Source organism: Pezoporus occidentalis, unplaced genomic scaffold (genome assembly GCF_034315485.1).
Source record: "Pezoporus occidentalis ecotype Australia unplaced genomic scaffold, CSIRO_AGI_Poc_V1 ctg301, whole genome shotgun sequence".
Lineage (NCBI taxonomy): Eukaryota > Metazoa > Chordata > Aves > Psittaciformes > Psittacidae > Pezoporus > Pezoporus occidentalis.
In genome coordinates this window covers 45,164-69,963 of record NW_026914953.1, presented here as the reverse complement: position 1 = coordinate 69,963, position 24,800 = coordinate 45,164, and the positions used below count along the sequence as shown (strand labels likewise).

Genomic DNA, 24,800 nt, shown 5'->3' with positions numbered 1-24,800 from the left:
TGCGTCTCCTAGGCGGAGTTTGCCATGTTCAGTGGGACACATGTGGAGCGGGACTTTGTTGAGGCACCATCACAGATGCTGGAGAACTGGGTGTGGGAGAAGGAGCCGCTGCTGCGCATGTCCAGGCACTACAAAACTGGAAGCCCCATCCCTGACGAGCTGCTGGAGAAGCTCATTAAATCCCGGCAGGCAAACACAGGTTGGTCCCTGCAGAGGGGCTGAAGGGAACAAGGGTCCTGTGCTGTCCCCAGCAAGGGCAGAGCCTTGCTGTGGTGTTTCCTTGAGTGTGGGGTGGAGGAGACTCTTAGTGAGCTGGCCAGGTAGAGGAAAGGCTTTGATTTGCTCACCGTGATGCCCTGGGGACCTAAGGGGTGGGTGCTGCTGAACCAGGATGGGGGAGAGGGGTCAGAAGTCGGGTGTGAGCAGAACTATGGGAGGCCCCCAGCCTGCACTGCTGAGACCCAGCCTTGGAGATGCTCCTGCCTGCAGGAAGCAGCTCATTTTGCCTCCTCCTTCTGGAAACAGGGCTCTTCAACTTGCGTCAGATCGTGCTGGCCAAGGTGGACCAGGCACTGCACACCCAGACGAAGGCTGACCCGGTGGAGGTGTTTGCTGGTCTATGTGAAGAGGTGCTGGGCGTCCCTGCTACCCCAGGTACACAAGGGCTTGGGGTTCTGTAATCCATGCCCACCTGCAAGCTTGGCTCATCAGGTTTTCAAGGCTTGGGCTTCAGGCTGGCTCAGTAGAGGCAGCTTCTGCTGGCTCCAGGAAAAGCAGGGCTGAAACGATACAAAAATAGCTGGAGAGTTCTTCCCTGTTTCCTCTGGGATTGTCAGCAAGCTGACCCAGTGTCTGCTCTGACATATTTACACTATGGATGGGGTTTTCCATGCTGTGAGCAGTTCCAGGAGCCTTTCCTGTTAACTCCCCTTCCCATCCTTTGCACAAAGGTACAAACATGCCTGCTACGTTTGGCCACCTGGCCGGAGGCTACGATGCCCAGTACTACGGCTACCTCTGGAGTGAAGTGTACTCCATGGATATGTTCCACACACGCTTCAAGCAGGAGGGGATCATGAACTGTAAGGTAGGAGGATGTCCCACACAGGCAACCAGTGTGGTCGAGGGAGGTGGCAGCATCAGCGGGTGTCTTAACACATCCCCCTGTCTCTCTCTGCTTGCAGGTGGGTATGGATTACAGGAATTGCATCCTGCATCCTGGCGGTTCCCTGGATGCTTCTGACATGTTGAAGAAGTTCCTGGGCCGTGAGCCTAAGCAGGATGCCTTCCTGGCCAGCAAAGGACTGAAGGTAGAGAGCAACTCGCTGCCTTCAGCCTGCTGAGAAGCTGCTCCAGCCTGTTTTGAGTCAAGCCAGCTCCTTTTGTCTACACTCCAGTCCTCTCAGGCCAAGCAATACCCCCTACTTCTGTCACCAAATGCATCCTGGGGCAGCCCCTACCTGGAGCTGTTCCTCCAGGATCCTGCTCCAAGCTCACCCTGGCCTTCAGGAGCCAGGTTCAGCCCTGCAGAGCTGTCACAGGGCTCTGCAGTGGCAGCTCTGCCAAGGGAGCTGAGCTGCCTTTGTCACACACACCTCAGCACAAAGGGGTTGGGGCTGGCATTAGCCACACGAATTGGCTGAACTTCAAACCTGATTTCTGCACCAGGGTGAGTTTTGGCCTCGTTTGTAGCCAGGGAGGAGGGCGAGAGCAGTTACCAAGCTTGAGTCATTGTTCTAATCCCTTCTTTTTAAGGAATGAGACTTCCCACCAGGCTTGGCTTGTTTTGTGCCGTGGGGCAGACTTAACTGTTCCGAGCACCAAACAAGTGGTCTGAGGAGCTGGTTGGGAGCCACGTTCTCCCTGTCTTAGGGCAGCTGTGGAATAAAGATGGGCAGATCCCAGATCCCATTGCAATTACTGGAATGTCCAGCCCTGAATCCCTCAGGCACCCCTGTCTGGGCAGCAGGCCTGGGAGGGGGGCAGAGGTGCCCAGTGCAGCTATTCCCAGAGCAATAGTGGATCTGGGGAGCATGGCCTGGGCCTCACATGCTGCCAGGCTTCCCCTGGGCTATACTGGAGGTGCTGGGACTCTGTGCCAGGGGCCAGCTTCAGGGTGTGTTGGTGTCCTATGAGCCAGGGTGGGACAGGGCAGGGCTGTGTTTAAAGCAAGAGGAGCTGACAGCTTCAACCAACACAGATGCCAGGATAAAAATACCCTGTGGCTTTGTGCCAGGCGCCGAGCTGGGGGCCAGCAGCAGCCCTTTGCCCGGCCTTGGGAGCAGCCACGCTCTGCTTCCCCCAGCTCTTCCCCTGTCCCCAGGAACCCTGAAACCGGTGCCCATGTGGTGTGGGGATGCACAGCATCGTGTGCCCCCCTCTGCCATGCTGTACTCCTAGCCCAAGCAGGCAGGAGGGCAGCTCAGCTCTGACTGTGGGAGGGGGGAGCACTGCCCCCAAGGTCAAAACCTGATTTCTGGGTTTGCTCCTATAGGAATCACGCATGGGCTGGGGAAGGTTTTTAGTAGTGAGTGTGCAGGGTAGGTGGAAGGTAGTGGGGGGAGCTGTGAGCTCCTACTGGCCTGAGGGATGTGTGCTGATGGTCCTGGAGAGCAGATCTCAGTCTCTGGTGTCCTACCCCACCTCCAGCCTTGGGTGATGCCGTATGAGGGCTGCAGGATTGGTCTGGCACAGGGAGGGTGCTGAGTGCTGCGCTTGCACCCACCATCCCAGCCAGGGCTGTGCATGGGTCCCCCCCACCCGGGGTCTTGTGCTGCATCTCCCCCCCCCAACCAGGCTGTTCTTTTGCTTCTCCTCTTGTCTGGGCTGTCACTGAGCAGCTCCTGTTCGTTCCCCGCAGTGACTGACAGCGTAGGAAGAAACTCACCCCAAGTGCAGACAAAGTTGTTGCTGTCACCTCCCCTCCCTGCCCCACACCCCCTGGTGACACCCTCCCTCACCAGTCCCCTCTTGCGCTGATGTGGACAGGTCTGGAAGCAGCAAACCGGCTCCTTGGTGCTTGCTGGCGCCACGCTGAGCATCTTGTCTTTGTCCCCACCCTCTGTTTTAGGCATAGGCGAGCGTCTGTGACGGGGGCCGCTCGAGTTAATGCTGTGGGTGTTTCGGTGTCACGTTTTCCCAAGCTTTCAGTGTTTTCTTTCAGACCTCTTGAGGGAGAGAGCTGAAGCTGGGCAGGGAAGCCACACACTTTCCTCCCTCCTTCCTGGGCCTCAAATAACTCAGTTCCTCCTTCCAGTAAGCCTTGCTGTTGGTGCAGTTAGAGGTGTTGCAGGAGCCCGCAGCCAGGCAGAGCAAGGGGATGTGATGCTGCTCCTAGCGTTCCCTCTGCATGGGTGATCCCCAGGCACCAGGAGCTGCTCCTTCTCCCTCCCCAGCTCTTTGTCCCTATCCCATTGCAGGGAAGAGAGGTCTCGTTCAGGTTTGGTTCTTTCATTTCTTTTTGTTAACCTGTTCTAAGGGCAGACTGGGGTGCGTGTGTGTGTGTGCGCGCCGTCCGTAATGGTCACATCCCACCCTGCTTGTGTCAATGACTGGATTTTAGACAGTTCCTAACACTAATAAAGGTTTTCCTAAGCGGGTGTTTGCATGGCTCATGTCCTGCTCCTTCGTGGTGGCGAGGCAGCGGTGTTCCAGGGTGGCAGCGCCGTGCTCCCCGTGCTCCCTGGTGCTCCTGGCACAGCCGCTGCCGCAGCCTGCATGGCAGGGCCTGTGCCAGGAAGATGGGCACCGAGTGGCAGGCGCGGGGTGGCAGCCTCTGGGGTGTGAAGCCCTGGGGAGCGAGAGGCAGTGACCCCCTGGCCCATCCCCACCGTGGCCATGCCCTGCACCGGCCCCACACCTGGGTGAAGAAGCCGTGGTCCAGCACATCCTGCAGGCTGGGCCGTGCTGCGGGCTCGGGGGCCAGCAGGTGGGCGATGAGAGCCTGGGCATGGGCTGAGAGCCGGCTCGGCTGCGGGTACCGGGCAGCCCGGATGTGGCAGTAGAGCTCCTGCCGCTGAGCCGCCTCAAACGGGGGGCTCCCTGTCAGCGCCATGTACCTGGGGGGGGGGGGGTCAGGGTGCTCAATGCAGCCGGGAGCACCCATCACCCCGCCCTCCAGGTCCCTGCTTACATGGCACAGCCCAGGGCCCACACATCCGCGGGCACCCCGTGTCCCTTGCGGTCCAACACCTCCGGGGCCAGGAAGCTGGGTGTCCCACAGAGCGCCCTGGGGAGCAAGCAAGGTAAACCCCAGCCTGGCAGTGACCCCCCCTACCTGCCCCAGCAGCACCATGGCCCCGCTCACCCCCAGCGTTGACCAGCCGGAGCCTTCAGCCGTGCCAGCCCCAGGTCCCCGATCTTCACCTGCATCTTCTTGGTCACCAAGAAGTTGCCTGCAGAGGGAGGTGAGCCTGGGTAAGCGCAGGTGTGGGTCTCCCTCTTGCCCCCCCCCAGCGCTGCCCCACACACTCAGCTTGAGGTCCCGGTGGACGATGCCCTGTCCGTGGAGGTAGCGCAGCCCTGAGATGACCTGCAGCAGGTAGTATCTCACCTCCGGCTCCGTCAGCCTCCCCCGGGCCCACAGGATGTCAGCGAGGGACTGGGGACGGACCAAGGTGCCAGTGTGGGGCCTGGTAAAGCCCTGACATGGGGATGCTCTGTTTTGGGGTGCTGGTGCTTGCTCACCCTCCGGCTGCAGTACTCCAGCAGCAGGTAGACGTGGCGCTGGTCAGAGAAGTGCCCATGGAGGCAGACAATGTGCCGGTGGTGCAGGCGGCCGTGCAGCTCCTGCTCCCGCTCCACCTGCATTGGCAGGAGCCCAGCAGCCCCCCGGGGAGCCTCTGGATCCGGGATGGATCCCCCACACGCATCCTTGGGAAATGGGGATGGGGACCCACCGAGCAACAGGGACCAAGGGAGAAGGGGCAAGGGCAGGGCTGTGGGGCTCTGCAGGACATTCTGTCCCCCCTCCTTGGACTCACCCTCTCTCTGACACCCACTGCAGCGAGATGGGCTCGCGGGATGACCTTAGCTGCATACACCCTGCCGCTGGCCACTTCCGTCAGCTGGTAGCAGCACCCAAAGGCGCCCTGCAAGGACAGGAGTGAGCAGCTCAGCACCCCGGGGCAAGCCAAGGCAGAAGCAATGCAGACTCCAGGCAATGGCTTGATCGCAGCATCTCCACGCTGCCTCAGTTCCCCCTTCCCCAGAGGGGAGCTGATGGGTCCCCCTCGGAGCAGGACATCCTGGGGATGACCCTGACCACAAGATGTAGGGGGTCTGGCCAGGGTAAGGGGCTGTCTCGGGGTGCAGGGGCAGGGCTGGAGCAGGGCTGACAAGGGATTTACCTCTCCCAGGAGCCGTCCCCGCTTGTAGAGCATCCCGCTGCCGGCATCCTCAATGCACCATCCAGGGAGCTCATTCCCTGCGCACCCCGAAGCCATCATCCAGCTCACTTTGCTCTGCCTTGCAGTGGGGAAACCCCAAGGGACTTCCGCACCCCAGCACTGTAACCCCTTCGGCTCTGGGCTGCGGGTGCCTGGGGCTGCCCTTGCTGCCCAAAGGGCGCTGGGGGGGGGACGATGACACCCAGCACCCCGAGCTCTGCCAGCCCCCCCCCGCACAGCCCAGCAGATCCTGCTGCATCTACGGAGCGCTAAGCAGGGACCCCCGGTGGGTTCCAAACCCCTCCCGGGGATGCTCAGAATCAGGGGCTATTCGGAGGGTCCCCGATCAGGATGAGGCCGGGGGCAAGCTCCCATCTGCCCCTTCCCCTCTGCAGCTGAGGGTGGTGACATCCCTTGGGGGAGCAGAGGGTACAGAGGAGCATCCGCACCCCCCGAGACCCCACCAGCCCCCCTCGACCGCCGCAGCTCCGGGCCTCGAAGGGTTAACGGGCGGCTGGGGAGGGCTCGGCGCACCTTTTGGGGCTGGATATTAATAACGCAGCAGGGAGGGACGGGAGGAGAACGGGGCGGGGGGGAAGCCTCGCCCGCCACCCCCCCCACACCCCCCCGTTCCCCGGAGCTGCGCAGGCGATGCCCGATCGTCCCGGGTCCCCCCTCCCTGCCTCCGGAACGGGACCGAGCGCCGGGACGCCCCGGACGAGGGGCGGCATGGCCGGGCGGGGCTATCGGGGACTCCGCGGTGCCGGGTAAGGTCCCGATTCCTGCTTCACCCCTCGTGGACCCCCAAGGGAACCCCCACACCTCCCTCCCCGCCCAGCCCTGGGTCAGCTCCGCTCCGGTGGGGAAACTGAGGCACTCGGAGCCTCCCGGCCACTGCCGGGGGCTGGACATCACCCGGACATCGCCTCGGGGCGGCGGCACCGTGAACCCCCGATCCCTGCCCTGCCGGGGGGGGGGGGGAGGACCCAGAGAGCGGAATTCCCGGGAAGGGAGGAAACGGGCGCAGCCGGCACCCCCCGCACCCCTGCGCTGGGCGGGTTGGGGGTGCTCCAGGGCAAGGCGCTTTGGGGTGCGGGGGGGGGGGAGGCAGCGCTGCCCTCCCCCGGTGCTCTCCCCACGGCGGGGCCGGATCCGGATCAGGGAGCGCGGAGCCCCGGCCCCGCCGCGCAGGTCTGGTCCTGTCCCGGCTCCGCCGTTCCCGTCGTCACGCGGGGCACGTGTGCGGGACGCGGCGCTGCTCCCCCGGTCCCGCATGGGCCCTCCCGCTGGGTCTGCTCCGGTCTTGCCGCATCCTTTCCCCTCGCTGGGGTCCCCCTTGGTGGTGGTGGTGGGGGACGGGACACGCATGGGGGTGCCCCCTCTCCGCTGCGCTGGTCCCGGGGCGCGGTGGGCTCAGGCTCTCCCTGGCGCTCCCGCAGATGCTGGTGGCTGCTGCTCCTGGCCTGGCTCAGCGGCCTCGGCACGGCGCAGGTGAGGGGCGAGGGGTGCTCGGCAGCAGCCCCCAGGCCGCTCGATCCCGGCCCCGGCGCTGATTCCTTCCTCCGCGCAGAGCCCAGCCCTGGGGATGCCGGCGCAGGTCTTCAAGCCCCCAGCCCCTGCTTGGTCCCGCTGGCAGCTGGACCCCGGTGCCTGGGGGCCCTGGGGACCCTGGAGCTCCTGCTCCAGCTCCTGCGGGGACGGAGTCGCCCTCCGTACTCGGAGGTGCCTGCGGTGAGTGCGGGACGGGGCAGCGCGGTCCCTCCGGGGCATCCCTCGCAGCAGCCAACCCCGCAGGGCGCCCAAACCCCGCGGCATGGCTCCGCCGCTGCCCCGCACACGTCCTGGCCAAATCCGAGCCTGATTCTGGAGGGGGCGGGCGGAGCCAGACCCCGGTGCCTCCTTCCTGGTGCCGCTCCGGGAGGATGCGGCTCCATGCGGGATGTCGTGGTCCCTGCTCCTGCTCCCCCATGGGGACGCGTCCCTCCCGGTCCCGCTGTGGCTCAGCGGCATCCTGGCTCCCGGAGGAAGGGAGGGGGGCCCGGATGGGGACGCAGGGTGCAGCGGGGCTGCTCGGGGAGCCCGGGCCCGGGCCCTGCCTTGCTGATGCTGTGGCCGCAGATCCAGCGAGGAGGAGCCGTGCACGGGCGACCCGCGGCAGTACCGGCTCTGCCAGCTCCAGGTGAGCGTTGTGAGGGCTGCGCACCGGCATGGCCAGCCCCAGTCCTGGTCCGGTGGGGCTCCATCCTGCCGTTCCCATAGGGCTGCCCCAGCGGCTCGGTGCCCTTCCGTGCCATGCAGTGCTCTCTCTACGACAACAAGCCCATCCTGGGCACATCAGCCCGGTACCAGTGGGTGCCCTTCCATGGAGGTGAGTCCCGGGGCTGGGCGGCAGTATCACCAGGTTGACAAGGGGCCACGGCTGCCATCAGCATCACCCTCTCCTCTTCCCACCCTCCTCCATCAGCCCCCAACGTCTGTGACCTGAACTGCTTGGCTGTGGGGCACAACTTCTACTACACCTTCGGCCGGGTGCTGGATGGCACCCGCTGCGGCCCCGGCTCTCCGGACCTCTGTGTCAGCGGGCGCTGCCTGGTGGGTTCATGGGGCCAGGACCCCTGGGGACCCCCAGCCCTGAGCCCTCCTCCTTGAGGCCGTGTCTCGGCTGCTTGCAGAGTGTGGGCTGCGATGGGATCCTGGGCTCGGGCGTGCGGCCGGATACCTGCGGGCCGTGCAGCAGTGGCCGTGACGCGTGTCTCTTCGTGCACCGGCTCTTCCAGGGCGAGGACACCTCCTCCGGTGAATGAACCATTGCCCCGGCCCCCTCCATGGGTGAATGCTTTGGTTCTTGGCTCCCCTGTCCTCCTGTCCCCTGCCTGTGTCCCCAGGGCATTGCCTGGGTCCCGTCACCCCCATCCCCTCTCCATCTCCCCAGTCACCATGGGTGCATTGTTCCCAATCCCTTCCTGTCCCTGACATGTGGGCACAGGGCAGTTGGCTCCAAGGAGACCCCTTACTGGGGTGATTTTGCCTCATTGCAGGGGGTATCGCTCCTCTGGGGCAGATCTTTGGGGCACCTCTGTGGTCCATGGGGTCCCCAGGGATGTTCAGGGGTCCCAGGCAGCACCCAGGATCCATGTGTCCATCTCCCAGGTTCATGGGGTGCCTGGCCAGGCCGTGGGGATGATGATGCCCATGAGGGCAGACAGCCCCATGTGGCACCTTGGCTCCTCCAGGGCCATTGCTGGGTGCCCCAGATGTCCCAGCATGTGAGGCCCAACTGGGTTGATGCTGCTGGTGCCTGGGACAGGGTTGGGGCTGCCTGAGTCCCAGAGCTGCTCTGTGCCCAGTCCCCTCCTGCCCCATCCCTGGGCTGTCCCCTCAGGCCATGCCCCAGCTCTGCCCTGACTCTGCCCCATCTGCCCAGGTTATTTTGGGTACATGAATGTGACCAGGATCCCAGCTGGGGCCAGCCACATCAAGGTGACGGACAAGAGCCGCAACTACCTCGGTAGGACGCATCCTGTCTTTGTCCCAGTCCGTCCCAGTCAGCCCTAGTTGGTGCTACCCATGGGTGCAGTGAAGGCAGGGCAGGGGGTGGCCGCTCTGTGCCGTTCCCTGCGGTTCCCCCACTCAGATGCAGGTTCAATGGACATTCCAATGAACACTTGGGGCAGTCTTCCAGAGGCTGAGCTGGAGCAGGGCCAGGACTGGGATCCCCAGACCCCCTGGTCCGCCCCCCTCAGTGCAGTTGGGTCCCTGTCGTCCCCCCCCGGGACCAGGCCCCGGGGCTCAGGGGCAGTTTGCACACCAGGGTTTGGCTCGGGATGAAAGCCAAGATCTCACAAGAAAGCAGACTTCTCGTAAGCCCCGACCGCAGCTCTCCCAGCCCACGCTGCCCTCCCTGCTCGGGGAGAGGCCTTCGTTGGGGACCCAGCCATTGCCCAGTGCAGGGGTCCCAGGGCCCATGCGGTGCTTGGGACTCGGACACGCTCCCTCCCGCAGCCCTGATGACGAGCGATGGGCGCTATGTGCTCAATGGGGACTGGTCCATCGCCTGGCCGGGGCAGTACGAAGCAGCCGGCACCCGGCTACGCTACACCCGGACCCCCGATGGCACCGAAAGCCTGGAGGCCCCTGGCCCCACCGATGAGGATCTGCAAGTGATGGTGAGGGCAGGGCTGGTGCAGGGACAGAGGTAGCCGTTCCCTGTCCCCCATCACTCCCCTTAGCTCTGCCCCTGCCTGTGCAGGTCCTACTGCAGGAGCCCAACCCTGGCATCGAGTACGAGTTCTGGCTTCCCCGTGGGCACCCGCATCCTGTCCATGGCAACTCCAGCCCCCTGCGGCAGCCCCAGCCCCGAGGGGCTGGCACCCCCCCACCCCAGGACCCCCCGGGACCCCCAGCTCTGCCGCCGCAGCCCCAGAGCTCTGCCACAGAGCCGCCACCGTGGAGCCCCCCTGGCTGGGCCGGGCTCCCTGCAGGTGCCTGCAGCCCCCCAAGCCCCGGGGCTCTCTGCTGTGCAGAGCATCCTGGAGAGCCCCAAGGATAGAAATGAGATGAGGGCCCCCGGCTTAACTCTCCCCCCTCTCAGGGGCTCCGTGTGCCCCCTCTTGCCTTATGGGGCCTTCAGTGCTCCCTCCCAGCACCGCAGGAGGGGGTTTTGTGGCCTCTGCGTCCCTTTTCCCCTCTAAACCGCTGCAGCTTTGCCCCTGCAGGGCGATGCGGGAGGTGCCGAACCCCCAAGGGCCGCTCCCAGCGCATCCGCCACTTCTGCCAGAGCGACTTCGGTGAGCGCCAGGGATGGGGAGGGAGGCTCTGAGGGGCAGGACATCGGTGGGGCGGGGGCCGTGCCCGGCTCAGGGTGCCCCACACCTCGCCCCGCAGCGTTCCGGGGCCGGATCCTGGCTCGGCGCTTGGTGGGGCAGGAAACGCGCTACGAGGTGGAGGTGACGGCTCCGTACCGGCAGCGCTCCCCGCTGCTGCGCCGGGAGTACCTGTGGGTACCCAACGCCTGCGGCTGCCCCCCGCTGCGGGAGGGGGCCGAGTACGTGCTGATGGCGAGGCGGCACGTCAACTACGAGCGCACCCTCAACCGCATCCTGCTGCAGGACGACGGCTACGCCCGGCCATGGACACCCCGCGAGGAGCGCCTGGTGCGGGAGGCGGCCCGGCACTGCCCCGAGCCCCGGCCGCCCTGAGCATCCCCCCCCCGTGGCCTTGGGGAGGGAGCAGCCGGGAGGACCCCGGGGGCTGGGGATGCTCTTGTCGTGCATCAAACCCTTCCCATGGCTGCGGAGGGGGCTGCAGGGACACCACCCCCCCCCCCCCCCCCCGGCTCCTGCTCGCTGTCCTTGGGGTGGATTTGGCTGGGGGGGGGGGGGGGTGATGGAGGAGGGTGGTAATTTATTTTATATGCAGAAAATAAAGGTCTGTGTCCCCTCGTGTGCTGCGTGCCCCTTGCTGGAAGCTGGCCCAGGGTGTCCCACACCACCCCCGAGCCGTGCCCCCACGCACCCGCTCAGCACCATGTCCCTGGTGCAGCGATGGACACCAGCCAGGCTCTGCCTCCCTGAGGTCGGGCCCTGCTGCTTTATCTCTCTTCCGGAGGAGGCGAGCGGGTCCCTCCCTGTGCCAGAGCCCCCTCGCTCGTAACCCAACCCACAGCCTGGCGGGTGCTCCCATGGGGCCCACGCAGGGATGGGAAGTGCTGGGGATGCTGTGGGAATGGTTGTGCTGGGCATGGGCCTGGGGGGTATCCCAGGGTGGGTGCCCTAAAGTGGCAGCTGCCAGGCCAGGAGGGTGTTTAGCACATCGGGTAATTCACCATCTGGCCCTGTGGTCAGCCAAGGCTCTGTACTGGGCTCCCTAGCTGGTCCCAGTAAAGCCTGAGTGATGTAGGTGTTCTGGAATGCAGGTGGAAGCACCTTGGGGTGATTAGGGCCTCAGAAAGGTGCCTCCACCCTATAAAAGCCCTCCTCCATGCTCTGTGGCTGGTTTGAGTTCTCTGGTTGTTCCAGCCATGGTGGGCTTGGGGACAGTTGCTCCAATGTGCAAAGGGAATCTGCAGGGAGAACAGCAGGGATCTGGGGTCTCAGCCCCTGTTGGGCCAAAGTGAGGTAGAGAGAAGAGGACTGGGAGTGTCTCACGTGCCCCCTTGGTGCCTGTGACCCCTGGGAAGCTGTATCTTGAAGGGGGACATTGTGGGGCTGGTGTCTGCTCCCCCCTGTCCTGGGGAAAGGGGTGAGTGTGTGCCCCCATATAGGGAAGGGGGGGCTGCCCTGAGTTGTGCTGACAGAGCCCCTGTGTCCCACAGAGCCTGCAAGCCCCCTCTTGCAGCCCTGCTGTAAGGGTGCCTGTTTCTCAGCTCCCTGTGGATGAGCCCCAGGCTCCTGAGACCCTGTTTAAGTACTAGAGGCTGTTGGTAACCAAGAACCAGAGTGCACCATGCTCTGCGTTGTAGGTCCAGGCTGTCCTCCCCAAGGCTCTGGCTGCCTCCGCTCTGACAGAAGCTGCATGGGCTCAGGGCTGGCCTGGTGCTGGAGGAGCTGGCTGCAGTCACTGGGGTGCAGCTGCTTGGACAGAAGTCACATCTCCTCCTCCCCATGGCCCCCTGTCCCTGGGAAAGGGCACAGGGCTCCCAGCCTCGCTGGAAATAGCTCCCTCGCAGCAGCGAGCCAGGTCCGGCCCCTCCGGATGGATCTGGTCCCTGGGGGGGATGAGCCAGGTAAGGAGGGACCCCACCACCTCTGTGTCTGCCAGCGGATGGAGCTGGACACGGGCTGGGATCAGCCCAAGCACAGGAAGGTCGCTGTTGGGACAGAGTTGTTCAGAAAGGCAACAACCAGTTTACTTCAGAAGCCAGGCGAGGGCAGCTCTGTCCCAGGGTGTTCGTGTCCGTGCAGCCCAGGCTGGTCTCACGCTGTCCTTCCAACCCAGCGACGGCAGGAGGTACCTTTCACAACGCAGAAGGCCACACGGTACGTGCCATAGAGGATGGCTGAGAGGAGCAGGCTGCTGCAGATGAGGACAGGGAGCAGGTCGCTCTGCAGCCCCTGCTCGGAGGGGAGGCCTGGAGAGGAGGAGCAGGAGCGTGCGAGCTCATCGAAGGTGCCGGCAGAGGGACAGGCAGTGCAGTTGTTGGCAGATGGCCCCTGGCACGTGTAGCACGAGGGGTGGCAGCTGGCACACACACGGGCTGTGCCTGCGTTCTGGCTGTAGTAGCGTGGGGGACAGTAGGACAGGCAGGAGCGCTGGTGGGCGAACAAGGAGCTGCCACACTCTGTGGAGGGAAGGTGGGTGAACCGGGCTGCGGGGCAAGAGCCCCGTCCCCTCCATGCTCACCTTTGCATGCTCCCTGTGCATCCCGCCTGATGCACTTGTCCGTGGTAGAGGCTGCAAGGCGCCGGGCTGACATGTCCTCAGCTGTGCCATAGAGGTGCAGGATGAAGCTGGTCAGGAAACCTGCGGGCAGGAGGGACAGGACTCTGTGCTGATGGTGGCTTGTCCCCACCCTCTAGCCTTTGGGATGTGCAAGCTGGTGGATGTGGGGCTGGAAGCTTTGGAGCTATGTGGGGGAGAGGAAGCTATGCTCCCTTCCTGGCTCTGTGGTGGCCAGAGGCTCCCGAAACAAACATGGTCCTGCAGAAAAAGAGGGCTCAGGTGCCCAGGAGGAGCAGGAAGAAGATGTCAACAAGTTGCTGAAGTGGAAGAAGGAAGGAGAAACAATGACCAAGCACTGCAGGACCCTGGAAAGCGGGGTTCACTCTTGCTGGGCACCCACCTGTGTTATAGGCATCGCCCTTGTTCTCGAGCTGAAGTGTCCAGGTCCCATTTGGGTTCTCGTCCCAGAAGTGCGTGGACATGAAGGTCCAGTCCTTGTAGCCCTGCTGGCTGGTGTCGTACGGGCTGGAGGAGAGGAGACCCGAGAGTGACAGCCCAGAAGCTGCAGGGAAGGAATGCAGCCCAAGGGGGAGCCTGCAGTCACCCTCTTCTTGGTATAAAGGGCATTGCCAAGACTTCATGGGGACCACAGAAGGGTTTTGAGCATGGAGGCCTGCTCCCTATGTGGGTCAGGAGTGGCCACTTGTGTAGGGGAATCTCCTGGCCCCAGGAGAGGCTGTGGGAGGAAGAGTCCCCTGTGCCCCACAGCAGCTGGCAAGTGTTAGTGCAGCGTGCTCCCTGTGATCTTGCAGAGTGCTCTTACCGCACGGTCACCAGTGTGGACGTGGTCCCCATCGGGCTGGTCAGGGTGATCTCCAGGTCCCCCCTGCGGCTGTAGCTCAGAGAGAGCTGGACCTGGACGTGCTCCAGGGAGCGGATGCGCTTGGTTCTCCCAGAGCAGAAAACATCTGTAGGGACGGTGAGCTTGGAGCCAATGTTCCTATCAAGTACAAGGTGGAGGTGAGGGCATCTCTTCTGCCTTCATGGGCCTCCTGCCCTCTATGCACAGCCCTGTGGTTACAGCAGAAGCTGTGCTGTAGCTACTGCTTTCTGGGAAGCAATGCCTGTTCCTGCAGCGGGCATGGCACAACTTTGCTATGAGAATGTCCCTGTATGTGTTTGTATGAGGCTGGACCCGGGGAATACCATCCCTTACCAGGGTCCGTGAAGAGCCTTGACTGAGCACCTCCGCTGAGGCTGAGTTCCTGTCCATGCCTTGGCCATCTCCACCAGCAGCCCAGCATCCAGGAGCCCGTAGCCGTAGTGGTGGCTCACTGAAGAGCAGATACCACCCAAGAGAGGATGTACGAGCCCCTCTGCACTGAGAGAGCGCTGGGGGCTCTTGGCCCAGGCCCGCTGGTGGGGGTTTGAGGGGCAGGGTGTCTGCCCACAGCCAGGCAAAGGAAGCAGGAGCAGGTAGGGCAGGCAGCAGCTGAGCCCTCAACTCACCCTTGCGTCCGGCCCCATTCGTAGCCCAGTCTTCTGCCTGCAGGTGAGCGGGTTTGGAGGTCCTGATGACAAGATGCTGCAGGTCACGCCAGGTCAGTGCTGGGCTGGAAGCAAGGAAGACTTGGGAACCAAAGGCTCTGCTTTGGGTTAGCTTTCAAGGGTGGGATTTGGCTCTTCAGACATGGATAAGTTAGCTGTCTGGGTCCAAGCTGATCCCCCCTGCACGAAAATCCTTCGCTGCCAAAATGGGAGCAAGAGAGACCTCCAGAGGACGCCTCTCCTCCTGCCTCTCCCTGCTCTCCAGCAGTGTCCCACCACGGGAAGATGTCCCCTCAGAGCCAGGGGAGACCTCAGCTCTGCACCCCCAAACCTCCCCGCTAGTGAAGTCCCCCTCCCTCGTCCCTGAAGGGTCCTGGCGAGGCACCAGATCCTCCCTGGGAACCCTCCCACTGCCACGACTTCACCTACTTGGCCTGCAGCGCGAGGGCAACGATTCCTGCAGCCAGTGGGGCTGAGGCAGAGGTGCCCGTGTGCTTGTCCGTGCAGCGGTGGTGCAGGTCCGTGGTTACCTGAGGGGAGAGAGGGGTCCCAGCACTGCTGCTGGAGCAGAGCACAGGACTGGATGGAGTTAACTTCAGTAAATGCTCCCTCTGGGTCCCTACATGGGTTTGGGGTCTAATGCAGACATCCTAATAAAGCCCCCGTCCTCCCTAGAGGGCTCAGATGAGCCCTCTCTGTGCTGGGAACTGGTGTCTGGCCAAGTGTCCCTGCTCTGGCACTCACAATCTGCACCTTGCTCGTGGTCCTGCTGCTGTAGGTGGTGGTGAGGATGGCAGAGCAACCCTCGCTGTACCAGGGCCTCTGGCCGCCAGCCAGAACGCTGCCCACTGACAGGGTGTAGATGCTGTTGGCGTACCCATCGCAGTTGCAGTTGTCATAGTTGATCCCACCGTTGCCAGAGGCCCAAATGAAGATGGAGCCGAGACCACCCCGTCCCTGGCAGGGGGGAGATAGAGGGGGATCAGCAGGGAGCCCTCACCCCAGCGAGGTTCCCAAGGCCAGCACCAGGCTTACTTTGCTGGCCCCTCTGTGGAAGGCTGCTGCAGCCAGCACGCCTGGCCCGTCCACGGTCTTCCCGTCATCCTTGGGGCCCCAGCTGGCACTGTAGATGTGGATGTGCTGGGAATGCAGGCTGAGGGACTGAGCCTCCACCATGTCTGTGATGGGGCCATCCAGCATCCGCACGCCTGCAGGGCCAGGGTGAGGAGCAGCAGTGTCAAAGAGGCAGCAGCGCATGGGAGGCGGGGTGGGCAGAAGCCTCGTGCATGCCACAGCAATGTAAGGGTTGAGAGACATCTCATCAACCCCACTTCATTCCCCCACCTCCCTGTTGCCTTGAACACCTTTATTGTGACGCTGCCCTAAGGAGATCAGGTTCCTGCAGGCTGGAAGCTGTTTCCCAGAGCTCCTTGTTAAGCCCTTTTCAATTAAGCTCTGTGAGTTCTCCCTTATAACCCCATTTGCCCTACTTGCTTCCACGGGGGAGCTTGTGGTGGGTGTTAAACCCCCTGGGAGTTGAGCCCCGTGACTGGGTGTGCAGTAACACCAGAGAACCATAGAATGGTTTGGGTTGGAAAGGACCTTAGGATCATCCAGTTCCAGCCCCTCTGCCATGGGCAGGGACACCTCAGCCTACACCGTTGCCTAAGATTCTGTCTAACCTGGCCTTGAGCACTGCCAGGGATGGAGCATTTAACCCCTTCTCTGGGCACCCTGTGCCAGCGCCTCAGCACCTTCACAGGGAAGAACTTCTGCCTTAGATCTGATCTGGACTTCCCCTGTTTCAGTCTGAACCCATCACCCCTTGTCCTATCGCTACAGCCCCTGACGAAGAGACCACAGCACCCTCTGCTTCCCAGCGAGAGCCTGGCTCCTCCCAGAGCAGCTCTGCCCGGGCCCATGCGTCCCTTCCCCGAGTGCCAGAGCAACCTTTGTGCATCCATGGCTCACCTCCAACGCTGGCCTTGTACGCAACGCCTGCTCCACAGAGCTGGTTGTTGGCTGCAGCTGCCACTTCTCCCGCACAGCGTGTTCCATGCCTGAGGGGCAGAGCTAGCCTCTGAGCCCTCCTCGGTGAGGGGCAAAGGGGGCCTGGGGCAGCCCTGGCCATGGAGAGATAAAGCACCCAGCACAGGGTGCTGGGCAGAACTCACCAGTTCTCTTCCCCGGTGCTGTACCTGGGCTGGGGATCAGGGTCATTGCTGTTGAAATCGTAACTTGCCAGAGGGTCCTGTTGCAGAAAGAGGGACGGGCATGAGCAAACTGCCTCTCTGTATGGGCTGTGACAGCCTGACACAGCTGCCTGGTGCTGTGCCCAGTGCCTGGCAGCGTGGATCACCCTGGGCCCTTCTCACCCAGCAACTGCACTGGGTTAACCTGGAGATGTTGGCAATGGGGCTCTGTTAAAGACACATAACTTTGTGCATTGCTCTGCTGCTTCATCATGTCCAAGCTCACGTTTGGTGAGGAAGCCTGGCATGGCCACTCACCCGAGGGCGAGCCTTACTGCCTGTGCCGTTAGGAGAGGAACTACAGGGCACTGAAATGGTGGTGTTATAAATGACAGGTGAGATTTACCCGTCCTCCCTTGGAGCACGTGAAGGTTTACCAGCTTTACTGCCTTTGCACTGGGGACAATGGGTCCAAGTTCTAGCTATGTGCAAAGTCACTGCAGGAGATGCCAAACCTTTTGATCCAGCCATGGAGAGGCTGAGCTCCCACTGCAGAGTCCCATGGGGGGGATGAAGGCACCCACCCACACATGCCCCAAAGGAGCCTGCGCTGCTCAGCCCCACGTAGTTACATAGTTGGCAGACAGGTCTGGATGATCCTTCTCGATGCCATCGTCCAGGATGGTCAGCACGACCCCCAGCCCCGTGTACCCTTTGCTCCAAGCAGTGAGGATGTTCAGGTCGGGATTAACGTCATTATTCTGGAAAACGGATTAAATCTGATCAGCCCCTGGGCTGCGGGTGACCTTCAAGGACAATTCTGCTGCTTCATCACTGCCAGCATCAGTCCTGTTTGTGCCGGGCTCTGTGTGTGTGTGATTTGCTTGAGGATTAGAAAGCAGCAAAATCTCACCATGTACCACTGCTTGTGGAACCAGGGATCTGTTGGCACCACACTGATGCTTCTCTTTGTGCGCCTCTTTACGCTTTGCTGCTCAAACCAGAGGACCTGGGCAGGAAGCAGCATTGGTGGTGTCAGGCAGAGCCTGCCCAGCACCAGAGCCTGGGCTCCTGCCGCTGCCTCCTCCCCTACCTTTGGCTCTTTTGCCAGGCGCATATTCCAGCCCCAGTGCCTGCTTAAGGCTTTCTGCCTCGTGCCTCGGTGTTTGAAATGGTAATAAGGCTCTCCCTCCATCACCTGCAGGCAAAAAGAGCTGTGGTAAGAGATCATGGCATCGCCTGGACCCGTGTGCTTGCTCTATATGGGCGGCAGGGACCGTAAAGAGGCGTTTGATGAGTTGTATGTGGCAGGACCAGCGGAGAGCATCACTGGGAACCAGGGCAGGTTTGCGGGGTGCCCTTTGGGTCTCCCCTCTCAGCGATGCACACACGGAGGCCATCGGCAATGCTCACCCCTACTGCACTCATCCTTTAAGCTGCGTCCGGGGGCCTAAAACCACCCGAGGGAGTAATCAGAAGCCCCGTTCTAACACTAAACCAGCGCCCGCTGCGGGCACACGGCGGGGATGAGCCGAGGGGACCAGCAGAAGAGGACGAGCGCAGTGGGGCTCGGTGGATAGGAGCACCCCGGCCCCCGCCTGCCCCATGGCTGCCGCCGCACCTGGCCCAGGCAGAGCAGCCCGTGCCGCCGGGCCAGGCCCTGGGCCCCCCTCGGCCCCGCTGCCACCCTCACGGCCCAGCTGCTCAGGTAGACGCGGGGCTCGGCGGAGCCCATCACCGCGGCCACCACCGCGGCCATCACCGCGGCCTCCAGCAGCCGCCTCGGCCCCGCCGCCATGGCGGCCGCAGGGGTTGTCATGGCGACAGCGCCGCCCCGCCCCGTCTGCCGCCGTCTCCGCGGCCTCGGACCAGCGCCGGTGGGGGTGAGACGGGACGGGACGGGACGGTCGAGACCGGAGCCGCCGCAGCCGCCATGGGCACGGTGCCGCAGCGCCTGCAGCGCTTCCTCGATGGGCCCGGGCCGCTCGGTGACCTCCTGGGCCGCCTGGAGGCCCGCACCGGCGTCCGGCGGCTCTACCTGGCTACAGGTGCGACCGCGATCCCCGGCCCGGCCCGTCCCGTCCCGTCCCCGCTCTCCCTGGCTCCGCTCCGGCGCTGCCCGCTCTGTTCCTGCCGGGTCTCCGAGGGTCCCTCACCGCGCCTCTGGACTCCGGGGTGGGGGGGGACGGGGGGCAAAGGACAGGGGCTGGGAGGGGGCCGGGGGTGCCCGTGTCCGTCTTTGCCTTCGGAACCCCCTGTGCCCCGCCGGGTGCCTCCTCTGCCCTTCTGCCTCCTGGTGCGGTTCCCCGGCCCTTTACCTGCTCGTGTTCCTGCGCCGAGGGGGAAAGGGGTCCATGGACCGCGTGCTGCCGTGGGCAGGTTGTGTGTGGGTGCAGTGCGGGGCGGACCCGCACCTTCTGAGCCCAGCAGTGCCTTTGGTTGTGCTTGGATGCGATGGGCTTCTAAGGGTAGGGGAAGAGCAGAGGCACCGCTTCCCCCAGAGTGATGGTCCCTTGTTCTCGGTCCCTGTCCTGGAAAGGAGAAGCTGCTGCTAAACTCAGAATATTGGATTTCTCCTTCCCCCCCCCCCCCCTCGTAGCGATTCCTAATTTGTGTTTGAACCCATTTGGAACCCAGTAGCACCCATGGGCTGCAGTCTGGAGTCCATCTCGCCTGACATCTGAGCAGCACAGCCAGGTCAGCCCTGCAGTGGCTTTGGCTGGGTGAAAATGATCCCGGAGGAGGAGGAGGAGGATAGTGTTCCCTTCCCTCACCCTCCTTGCTGCGGCAGGAACCATGGGACAAATCCAGCTGCCCCACTCAGCAGCTCTTCTTTGTAAGCAAAGCCTTTCACTTGGTTTTTTGCTTTCATATAAATGTATGTGGGGGCTAATTTAGCCCGTGAAACCCCTTCTAAGGCTCTTGGGGGAGACTGAAACCCAGTGCTGCCCGAACCTTCCTGCTGGTTTTCCTTGAAGGGAGGTTTGTGAGTGCTTCCAAAAGCCACATACATTGCTCCTACCTGTCTCCTGGGGAAGACCCAAAGCACCATTCATGCCCGGAGCCGCAGCCACTCCACAGCAGGGGCAAGAGCAAGGCACAGAAATGCTGTGGTGAGCAGAGCGAGGATAACCCATCCTGCAAGCCCGAGCAAGGGCTTTCCTCTAAGTCACAGCACAGAGAGGTTAAGTCCAGGCTTTCCTGCCTGCTTTGGGGCAAGGTGCTTACTTTGGCAGAGGAATTTGTACATAGGGTAGGGGAGACACTGCTGGGCTGTGACAGTCAGTGCCTTCGACTCTGCCTTGGTGTCCTCAGGCTGCTTTAGTGCTCTCTGACCATTCAGGGTCTCAGTGAACAGGAGCTCTTCACAGCACCATGATTTCAGGCTCCTTGCCCCAGCTCCCCCCATCCACCGGCTGCCTTCGGCAAGGGTCTGGGTGCTGGGCAGGCTCCAAATGACCCAAGCCTTGGCTTACATTTAACTTTGATAATTGAATTTAATCACAGGGAAGTGGGATTCGGTTGCTGCTCCTCAGGGACTGAATCCTCAACGAACAGTGGCTGCTCAGCACAAACACGTGCAGGAGATGCGTACAGGGAGCAGGAGACGCAGGCTCTGGCAGCAAGGCTGCTCCTGGGCACTTGGCTCCCATCATCAAGGCTTGTCCCTGACCAGTTGAACAGCTCCTACAAAATGCCAAGTGGTTTGAGCCCTGGCACGTGGTGGGGCAGCTCCATGCTTTGACTTTGGACTGTAGTTGTGTGTTAAAGTCTCTGCTCCTGATGGCTCTGCGGCCTTGGCTCGGGTCCACGCTGGTGACGGGTTGAAGGTGCTGCGAGTTTGTTGTGGTAAAGTCCCTTCCAGGCCAGGGAGGGGACAGGCAGTGACAGGTTCCGGGTTGTGGCTCCCTTGAGGGAGAGGGTGATACTGGAATTAACTGGGAGTGATTGTTATTCCCAACAGGAGGGTCCCGCATTCACCTCTTCTCACTCCTGGGATGAGAAACCTGCTCTGCAGACAGAGCTGGGGTCTCCTCTCGCCATCCTGGCACTGGCAGGTACATGACCACCCTCTCTGTGCCCTGGCAGGCTCTGCGGCGTTCCTGGGGCTGTACCTCGTGTTTGGCTACGGCGCTTCACTGCTCTGCAACCTCATTGGCTTCGCCTACCCTGCATACGTCTCGTAAGTCCCAGGGTCTGGAGAGCTTCCCCTGCCCTTAGCTGAGGGTCTCCCTGATAAATGAACAGGCGTTTACAGCTGGGAAGCTCTTGAGACCTTCCTGAACATGCTGGGGACTGGCACGAGCCCAGCTTGGGGCAGCAGCATCCAATAGGCAGGTCTGCTCCAGGGTTCAGAGGATTTGGGAAGGAAGTGCCCACCCCGGCAGCATGACTGCAGCAGCAATGCCCTTCCCATCTCCTGTCACAGCATCAAAGCCATCGAGAGCTCCAGCAAGGAGGATGACACCACGTGGCTGACGTACTGGGTGGTGTATGGCGTCTTCAGTGTAGCTGAGTTCTTCTCTGACATCTTCCTCTACTGGTTCCCCTTCTACTATGCTGGGAAGGTACCGGGGGCTGCTGGGGCCAGAGTCCTCTCACCCAAGGGCTAAACTTGGAGGAACCAAGCGTGGTGGGCTCTGTCCTGTTGGCAGGACAGTGGTGGTGGCTGTGGTGGGGCCACAGTGGGGCTGCAGTCCAACACAGAGCTCTCTGCAGCCAGCTGAGGTCCTGGCACCTCCATTGAGCAACTGCCTTTGGGCTGCCTGGGGGGAACTGGAGCAGCTCAGCTGCTGGCCTGCCACTGCTGCCATCCTTGGGGGCTGCCTTGCTCAGCCCTTGCCCTGCCATCATCCAGCTCTAGAGCATCTCTCCTCTCCGCAGTGCCTGTTCTTGCTGTGGTGCATGGCCCCCGTGCCCTGGAACGGGTCGCAGGTGCTCTACCAGAACATCATCCGGCCCTGGTTCCTCAGGCATCACCGCACCGTGGACAGTGTGCTGGGCAACCTCAGCACCAAAGCCCTGGACGCAGCCTCCAGTGTCACCAGAGAAGGTAACAGGGGTTGGTCACCCTGCTCCGTGTCTGGGGCAGGCGATTCCCCCCCCAGAGCACGGCCCAGCTCCTCTGGGATGCGAGCAGCTCTTATCTGCATGGCTGGCAAGCAGCCCTCTCTCTGATGCTGGGCTCGCAGCCCTGTCCTCCCGTGGCGGCAGGAGCCGAGCAGGGGTTGAGCTCTCCCCTCGCTGTAATTCTCTCTCTTCTCTCCGTGCCTCATGGTCCAGTCCTGCAGACTCTGATCAGCAGCAGAGCCCGGCTGACGGCCGAGGTGGCTCCACAGCTCACTTTGTCTGTATGTAAAGAGCCGCAGGTCCCGCTGCCGCTGCAGGGAGAAGGGGCCGCTCTGTGCCAGCCCTCCCAGCCCCTTGGCGGAACGGCTGCAGCCACGGTGGTGTTGGCGAGAGCTCCAGCGCTGCCAGGCTGTGGTGTGGCTGACACAGCCGTCCCCTTCTCCCTCAGCTCCTGTAGAGCAGGCGCTTTCCCTCCTGCTTCTCCGTAGCCAGCCCCCCCAAACCGCGTGTACCTTGCTTGGCCCCACCGTGCTGGTGACAACCTGGGGCTCCCATTCAACCCCCCAACCCCGGCGAGGGCAGGAGCGGGAGGGAATGGGGTGGCACCGCGTGTCTGGGGTGGGCTCGTCCCGGGGCACCGGTTGGTGGCCCTGACACCGTGCCTGTGTCCCCGGCAGCCTCCGGAGCAGCCCTGACCCTGGCGCGGGAAGCGGAGAAGAGGCAATGAGAGGCACCACGACCCCGACCGAGCCCCGAGCCCCACGGCTGTTGCCCCCCACCTCAATAAACCGCCGGGGGTCCCCGGTGCCCCCCGAGCCGCCTCTGCCCTGTGCTCCGTGAGGGCGGTGCCGAGGCCCCTTTAAGAGCCAAGGCGGGGACTGCGCGGGAGTGTGGCGTCACTCCGGGGGCGTGGCGGGATGAGGGCGCGGGCGGTGACGCTACGGTGGCCGGGAGGAGGGTGACGGGGCCGGCCGCGGCGGGGAGCGAGCGGCGGAGGGGTCGGTGTCCCCGTGTCCCCGTGTCCCCGTCCCCGTGTGTCCGTGTCCGTATCTCCGTCCCCCCGTCCGTCCGTGTCCCCGTGTCCGTGTCCCCGTGTGTCCGTGTCCCCGTGTCCCCGTCCCCATGTCCCCGTGTCCGTGTCCGTGTCCGTGTCCCCGTGTCCGTGTCCCTCCGTTCTGGGGGCAAGGCGGTGTCTGCCCGTCCCGGGGCAGGGAGGGGGGAGGCCGGTCTGTCTGTCCGTCTGTCCAACGACGAGGCACCGAGTGGGTCTGTGTGCCTGGGGTGGGGGGGGGAAGTCGATCTGTCCGGAGGGGTCTGTGTGTCTGTGCGGGGGCTCTGCCGGTCGAGGGGGGCAGTCTGTGTGTCCGTCCCCAGCGCACCACGGGGGGGAGGGGGGGGTGTCTGTCTGTCTGTCCGCTCATCCCGCCCCCCCCCCCCGACACCAGCCCCCGCGCATGAAGCGGCCTCGGGATGAGCGCTAAGGCCAAGCGGGTGCTGCCCACCCGGCCTGAGCCCCCCACCGTGGAGCAGATCCTGGCCGACGTGCGGGGCACCCACCCGGCAGACCCCGTCTTCCTGCTCCCCTCGGAGCCTCAGCGAGAGCACGGCCTGTGCCCAGGTGAGCCCGGGGGCGAGACAGCGACGGGACGGGACCGGGACCGGGACCGGGACCGGGACCGGGACGGGACTCGCGGACCGCTGCTGAGCATCCCCGCTCTGCCCCCCATCAGGCCCCGCTGCGGAGGAGAGGGAGCGGCTGTACCGGCAGAGCCGCTCCTACGTGGAGATGCACCAGTGGCTGGAGGAGTCCCGGGAGCGGCTGCGGGAGCAGCGCCAGGAGCTGCAGCGGGCGGGCGCGGCGCTGGAGCGCGGCATTGCCGACATGAGGCAGAAAGCGCTTTGAGGAGCTGCTGCTCCCGCTGCTGCAGCATCGCCCTAGGCCTCGGCACGTCGCATCCTCGCAGTTGCTGTCTACCTAATAGGGGAGAAGGGAATTTGGTTTACGGGAGAATCTGGCCTCGCTGTGCACAAAGGGCCGGAGCTTTGCCCCCCTTTGCACCCCCACTGCCCCTGCCGGTTCCTGGTGCAGGAGGAAAGGCTCGGACCTTGCGTTGTCCCTGCTGCCCATGAGCTCGATGCCCTTGTCCCCAGAGGGTGGCACGTCCCCTGCGCCCTCGTGCTGTGGCTTCACCTATGACTTTTCCCTCTGGTACTGCCCTGAAGATGACCACATCGCCTCCCGCATCTCGGAGTGCTTGAAGAAAGAAGGTTTTCGGGGCTATGCAGAGCACCAGGACCACGTGGCCGGGAAGCCCGTCATCCTGACTGCCACGAAGGTCATCGAGGCCAGCCGGGTGGCCATCCTCCTCCTCTCTGCCAAGTCCCTGGGGGACCCGTGGTGCCAGCGGGTTTCCCAGTGGAACCTGTGTCACATCATTCAGTGCCACGGGACCAAAGTGATCCCCGTGTGTGTGGGTGTGAAGAAAGCCGAGGTGCCCCCCTTCCTGCAGCACCTCACTGAGCTCGAGTACCAGAACGAGTTCTTCTTTGACAGGCTTGTGAACAGCCTGAGAACATCCTGCTTGGCAGCACGAAGAGCCCGGCGAGCCCTGTCCTCCAAAGAGAAGAGGTGAAGGACCACAGGTGACTGAGGGCTGTTTTGCAGCCTATTTGGGAGCTGATGGCCCTGCAGCGGTGGTGGTAGAAGCAGGGTTGTCCTGTACTGATAGTAAAGGTGGTGGGAACAGGGATTGTCACAAATCTCATTAAAAACCCTTCTCCAAGGACTGAAGATGTGACTTCCTGCCTGCCCTGTTTCACTTGGTGGCTGGGGGGTAAAGTCACCATAACACCCCACAGGGTGGCTGTCTGCCTTAGCAGGAGTCTGTGTCCCGTTACCACCGTGCGCAAGAAATGGACCCAGAAAACGCTGGGGGGAGGCTGTGCTTCTCCCCACCCCAAGTGTGTGGGACAGACAGACCAGCCCTTCCTATTTACACAGGTTGGCTTTTAATTGTTAATACTGTCCAGAGTCCCAGTAAGATAACATCCTTAGTACATACATACAGCGAAGGAGGGAGCAGGCTGCCGCAGAACCTGGTGGGATTGTCCGCAGAGGGCTGAAGTCAACGCGCATGTGTGGAGCAGAGGTGGGCAAGAGTGGGGCTGGGTGGTGGGGCTTGAACTTGGGGCTGCTGCCGAGTACATGGGGCGATGCTAGTCC

The 24,800-nt window shown here is 63.1% G+C and overlaps 6 protein-coding genes across 15 annotated transcripts in view; 4 read left to right on the top strand and 2 right to left on the bottom strand.

The window, feature by feature from the left end:
- The window catches only part of THOP1 (thimet oligopeptidase 1), a 330,697-nt gene extending 327,099 nt beyond the window's left edge, over window positions 1-3,598 (top strand). For both annotated transcript variants that reach the window (XM_062627552.1, XM_062627553.1), the window contains exons 11-14: window positions 13-199; window positions 526-654; window positions 951-1,087; window positions 1,185-3,598. In XM_062627552.1, the coding sequence (XP_062483536.1) occupies window positions 13-199; window positions 526-654; window positions 951-1,087; window positions 1,185-1,343 (612 nt within the window). In that variant the 3' untranslated portion in view covers window positions 1,344-3,598. The remainder of the gene's footprint in view (window positions 1-12; window positions 200-525; window positions 655-950; window positions 1,088-1,184) is intronic.
- PLK5 (polo like kinase 5 (inactive)) lies at window positions 3,435-4,944 on the bottom strand. Of its 2 annotated transcripts, none has more exons than XM_062627563.1 (6): window positions 4,687-4,944; window positions 4,471-4,531; window positions 4,307-4,394; window positions 4,133-4,228; window positions 3,860-4,058; window positions 3,435-3,790 (listed from the first exon to the last, which is right to left on the bottom strand). In XM_062627563.1, exons 1-6 carry the CDS (start codon window positions 4,807-4,809, stop codon window positions 3,545-3,547), a joined length of 813 nt encoding a protein of 270 aa, XP_062483547.1. In that variant the 5' UTR covers window positions 4,810-4,944; the 3' UTR covers window positions 3,435-3,544. The 2 variants fall into 2 exon arrangements, with proteins under 2 accessions (XP_062483547.1, XP_062483546.1); XM_062627562.1 differs by having other exon boundaries at window positions 4,471-4,600; window positions 4,687-4,943.
- Window positions 4,945-5,976: 1,032 nt separating this feature from the next.
- ADAMTSL5 (ADAMTS like 5) lies at window positions 5,977-10,617 on the top strand. The gene is made up of 12 exons (XM_062627556.1): window positions 5,977-6,154; window positions 6,827-6,878; window positions 6,958-7,118; window positions 7,506-7,566; window positions 7,647-7,755; window positions 7,852-7,979; window positions 8,060-8,183; window positions 8,812-8,895; window positions 9,390-9,553; window positions 9,637-9,868; window positions 10,103-10,174; window positions 10,272-10,617. The coding sequence occupies exons 1-12, from the start codon at window positions 6,039-6,041 to the stop codon at window positions 10,583-10,585; spliced, it is 1,617 nt and encodes a 538-aa protein (XP_062483540.1). The 5' UTR covers window positions 5,977-6,038; the 3' UTR covers window positions 10,586-10,617.
- A 1,658-nt stretch (window positions 10,618-12,275) lies between these two features.
- Window positions 12,276-18,925, bottom strand: PCSK4 (proprotein convertase subtilisin/kexin type 4). 6 transcript variants are annotated; one of them, XM_062627496.1, is made up of 15 exons: window positions 18,826-18,925; window positions 17,601-17,705; window positions 17,421-17,516; window positions 17,140-17,268; window positions 16,490-16,566; window positions 16,287-16,375; window positions 15,351-15,523; window positions 15,060-15,272; window positions 14,745-14,845; window positions 14,277-14,380; window positions 13,984-14,101; window positions 13,591-13,767; window positions 13,168-13,292; window positions 12,729-12,848; window positions 12,276-12,666 (listed from the first exon to the last, which is right to left on the bottom strand). In XM_062627496.1, the coding sequence occupies exons 2-15, from the start codon at window positions 17,700-17,702 to the stop codon at window positions 12,302-12,304; spliced, it is 1,989 nt and encodes a 662-aa protein (XP_062483480.1). In that variant the 5' UTR covers window positions 17,703-17,705; window positions 18,826-18,925; the 3' UTR covers window positions 12,276-12,301. The 6 variants fall into 6 exon arrangements, 5 of the variants coding, with proteins under 5 accessions (XP_062483480.1, XP_062483475.1, XP_062483476.1 ...); XM_062627491.1 differs by lacking the exon at window positions 18,826-18,925 and adding an exon at window positions 18,129-18,305; XM_062627492.1 differs by lacking the exon at window positions 18,826-18,925 and adding an exon at window positions 18,129-18,279 and having other exon boundaries at window positions 15,069-15,272.
- REEP6 (receptor accessory protein 6) lies at window positions 18,425-22,392 on the top strand. 3 transcript variants are annotated; one of them, XM_062627497.1, is made up of 6 exons: window positions 18,425-18,555; window positions 20,597-20,690; window positions 20,937-21,075; window positions 21,392-21,560; window positions 21,791-21,858; window positions 22,255-22,392. In XM_062627497.1, the coding sequence occupies exons 1-6, from the start codon at window positions 18,441-18,443 to the stop codon at window positions 22,270-22,272; spliced, it is 603 nt and encodes a 200-aa protein (XP_062483481.1). In that variant the 5' UTR covers window positions 18,425-18,440; the 3' UTR covers window positions 22,273-22,392. The 3 variants fall into 3 exon arrangements, with proteins under 3 accessions (XP_062483481.1, XP_062483482.1, XP_062483483.1); XM_062627498.1 differs by lacking the exon at window positions 22,255-22,392 and adding an exon at window positions 22,026-22,049; XM_062627499.1 differs by lacking the exon at window positions 21,791-21,858.
- Window positions 22,393-22,476: 84 nt separating this feature from the next.
- On the top strand, window positions 22,477-23,500 carry CUNH19orf25 (chromosome unknown C19orf25 homolog). Its single transcript, XM_062627500.1, has 3 exons — window positions 22,477-22,575; window positions 23,023-23,195; window positions 23,308-23,500. The coding sequence occupies exons 2-3, from the start codon at window positions 23,048-23,050 to the stop codon at window positions 23,478-23,480; spliced, it is 321 nt and encodes a 106-aa protein (XP_062483484.1). The 5' UTR covers window positions 22,477-22,575; window positions 23,023-23,047; the 3' UTR covers window positions 23,481-23,500.
- Window positions 23,501-24,800: the final 1,300 nt, after the last annotated feature.

Coding starts and splice junctions, on each gene's coding strand:
- PLK5 (XM_062627562.1), bottom strand. CDS start 4,809: ATGCAGGTGGAGCGGGAGCAGGAGCTGCACGGCCGCCTGCACCACCGG. Junction 4,395..4,470: donor CCACCGGGACCTCAAGCTGA/GTGTGTGGGGCA, acceptor CTCCCTCTGCAG/GCAACTTCTTGGTGACCAAG. Junction 4,059..4,132: donor TGGGCCCTGGGCTGTGCCAT/GTAAGCAGGGAC, acceptor CCCCCCCCCCAG/GTACATGGCGCTGACAGGGA.
- ADAMTSL5 (XM_062627556.1), top strand. CDS start 6,039: ATGCCCGATCGTCCCGGGTCCCCCCTCCCTGCCTCCGGAACGGGACCG. Junction 6,879..6,957: donor GCGGCCTCGGCACGGCGCAG/GTGAGGGGCGAG, acceptor TCCTCCGCGCAG/AGCCCAGCCCTGGGGATGCC. Junction 7,119..7,505: donor CGTACTCGGAGGTGCCTGCG/GTGAGTGCGGGA, acceptor CTGTGGCCGCAG/ATCCAGCGAGGAGGAGCCGT.
- PCSK4 (XM_062627491.1), bottom strand. CDS start 18,305: ATGGCGGCGGGGCCGAGGCGGCTGCTGGAGGCCGCGGTGATGGCCGCG. Junction 15,524..16,286: donor GTACAAGGCCAGCGTTGGAG/GTGAGCCATGGA, acceptor CTGGCCCTGCAG/GCGTGCGGATGCTGGATGGC. Junction 14,102..14,276: donor GAATGGGGCCGGACGCAAGG/GTGAGTTGAGGG, acceptor TCTGCTCTTCAG/TGAGCCACCACTACGGCTAC.
- REEP6 (XM_062627497.1), top strand. CDS start 18,441: ATGGGCACGGTGCCGCAGCGCCTGCAGCGCTTCCTCGATGGGCCCGGG. Junction 18,556..20,596: donor GCGGCTCTACCTGGCTACAG/GTGCGACCGCGA, acceptor GTGCCCTGGCAG/GCTCTGCGGCGTTCCTGGGG. Junction 20,691..20,936: donor GCCTACCCTGCATACGTCTC/GTAAGTCCCAGG, acceptor CTCCTGTCACAG/CATCAAAGCCATCGAGAGCT.
- CUNH19orf25 (XM_062627500.1), top strand. CDS start 23,048: ATGAGCGCTAAGGCCAAGCGGGTGCTGCCCACCCGGCCTGAGCCCCCC. Junction 23,196..23,307: donor AGAGCACGGCCTGTGCCCAG/GTGAGCCCGGGG, acceptor GCCCCCCATCAG/GCCCCGCTGCGGAGGAGAGG.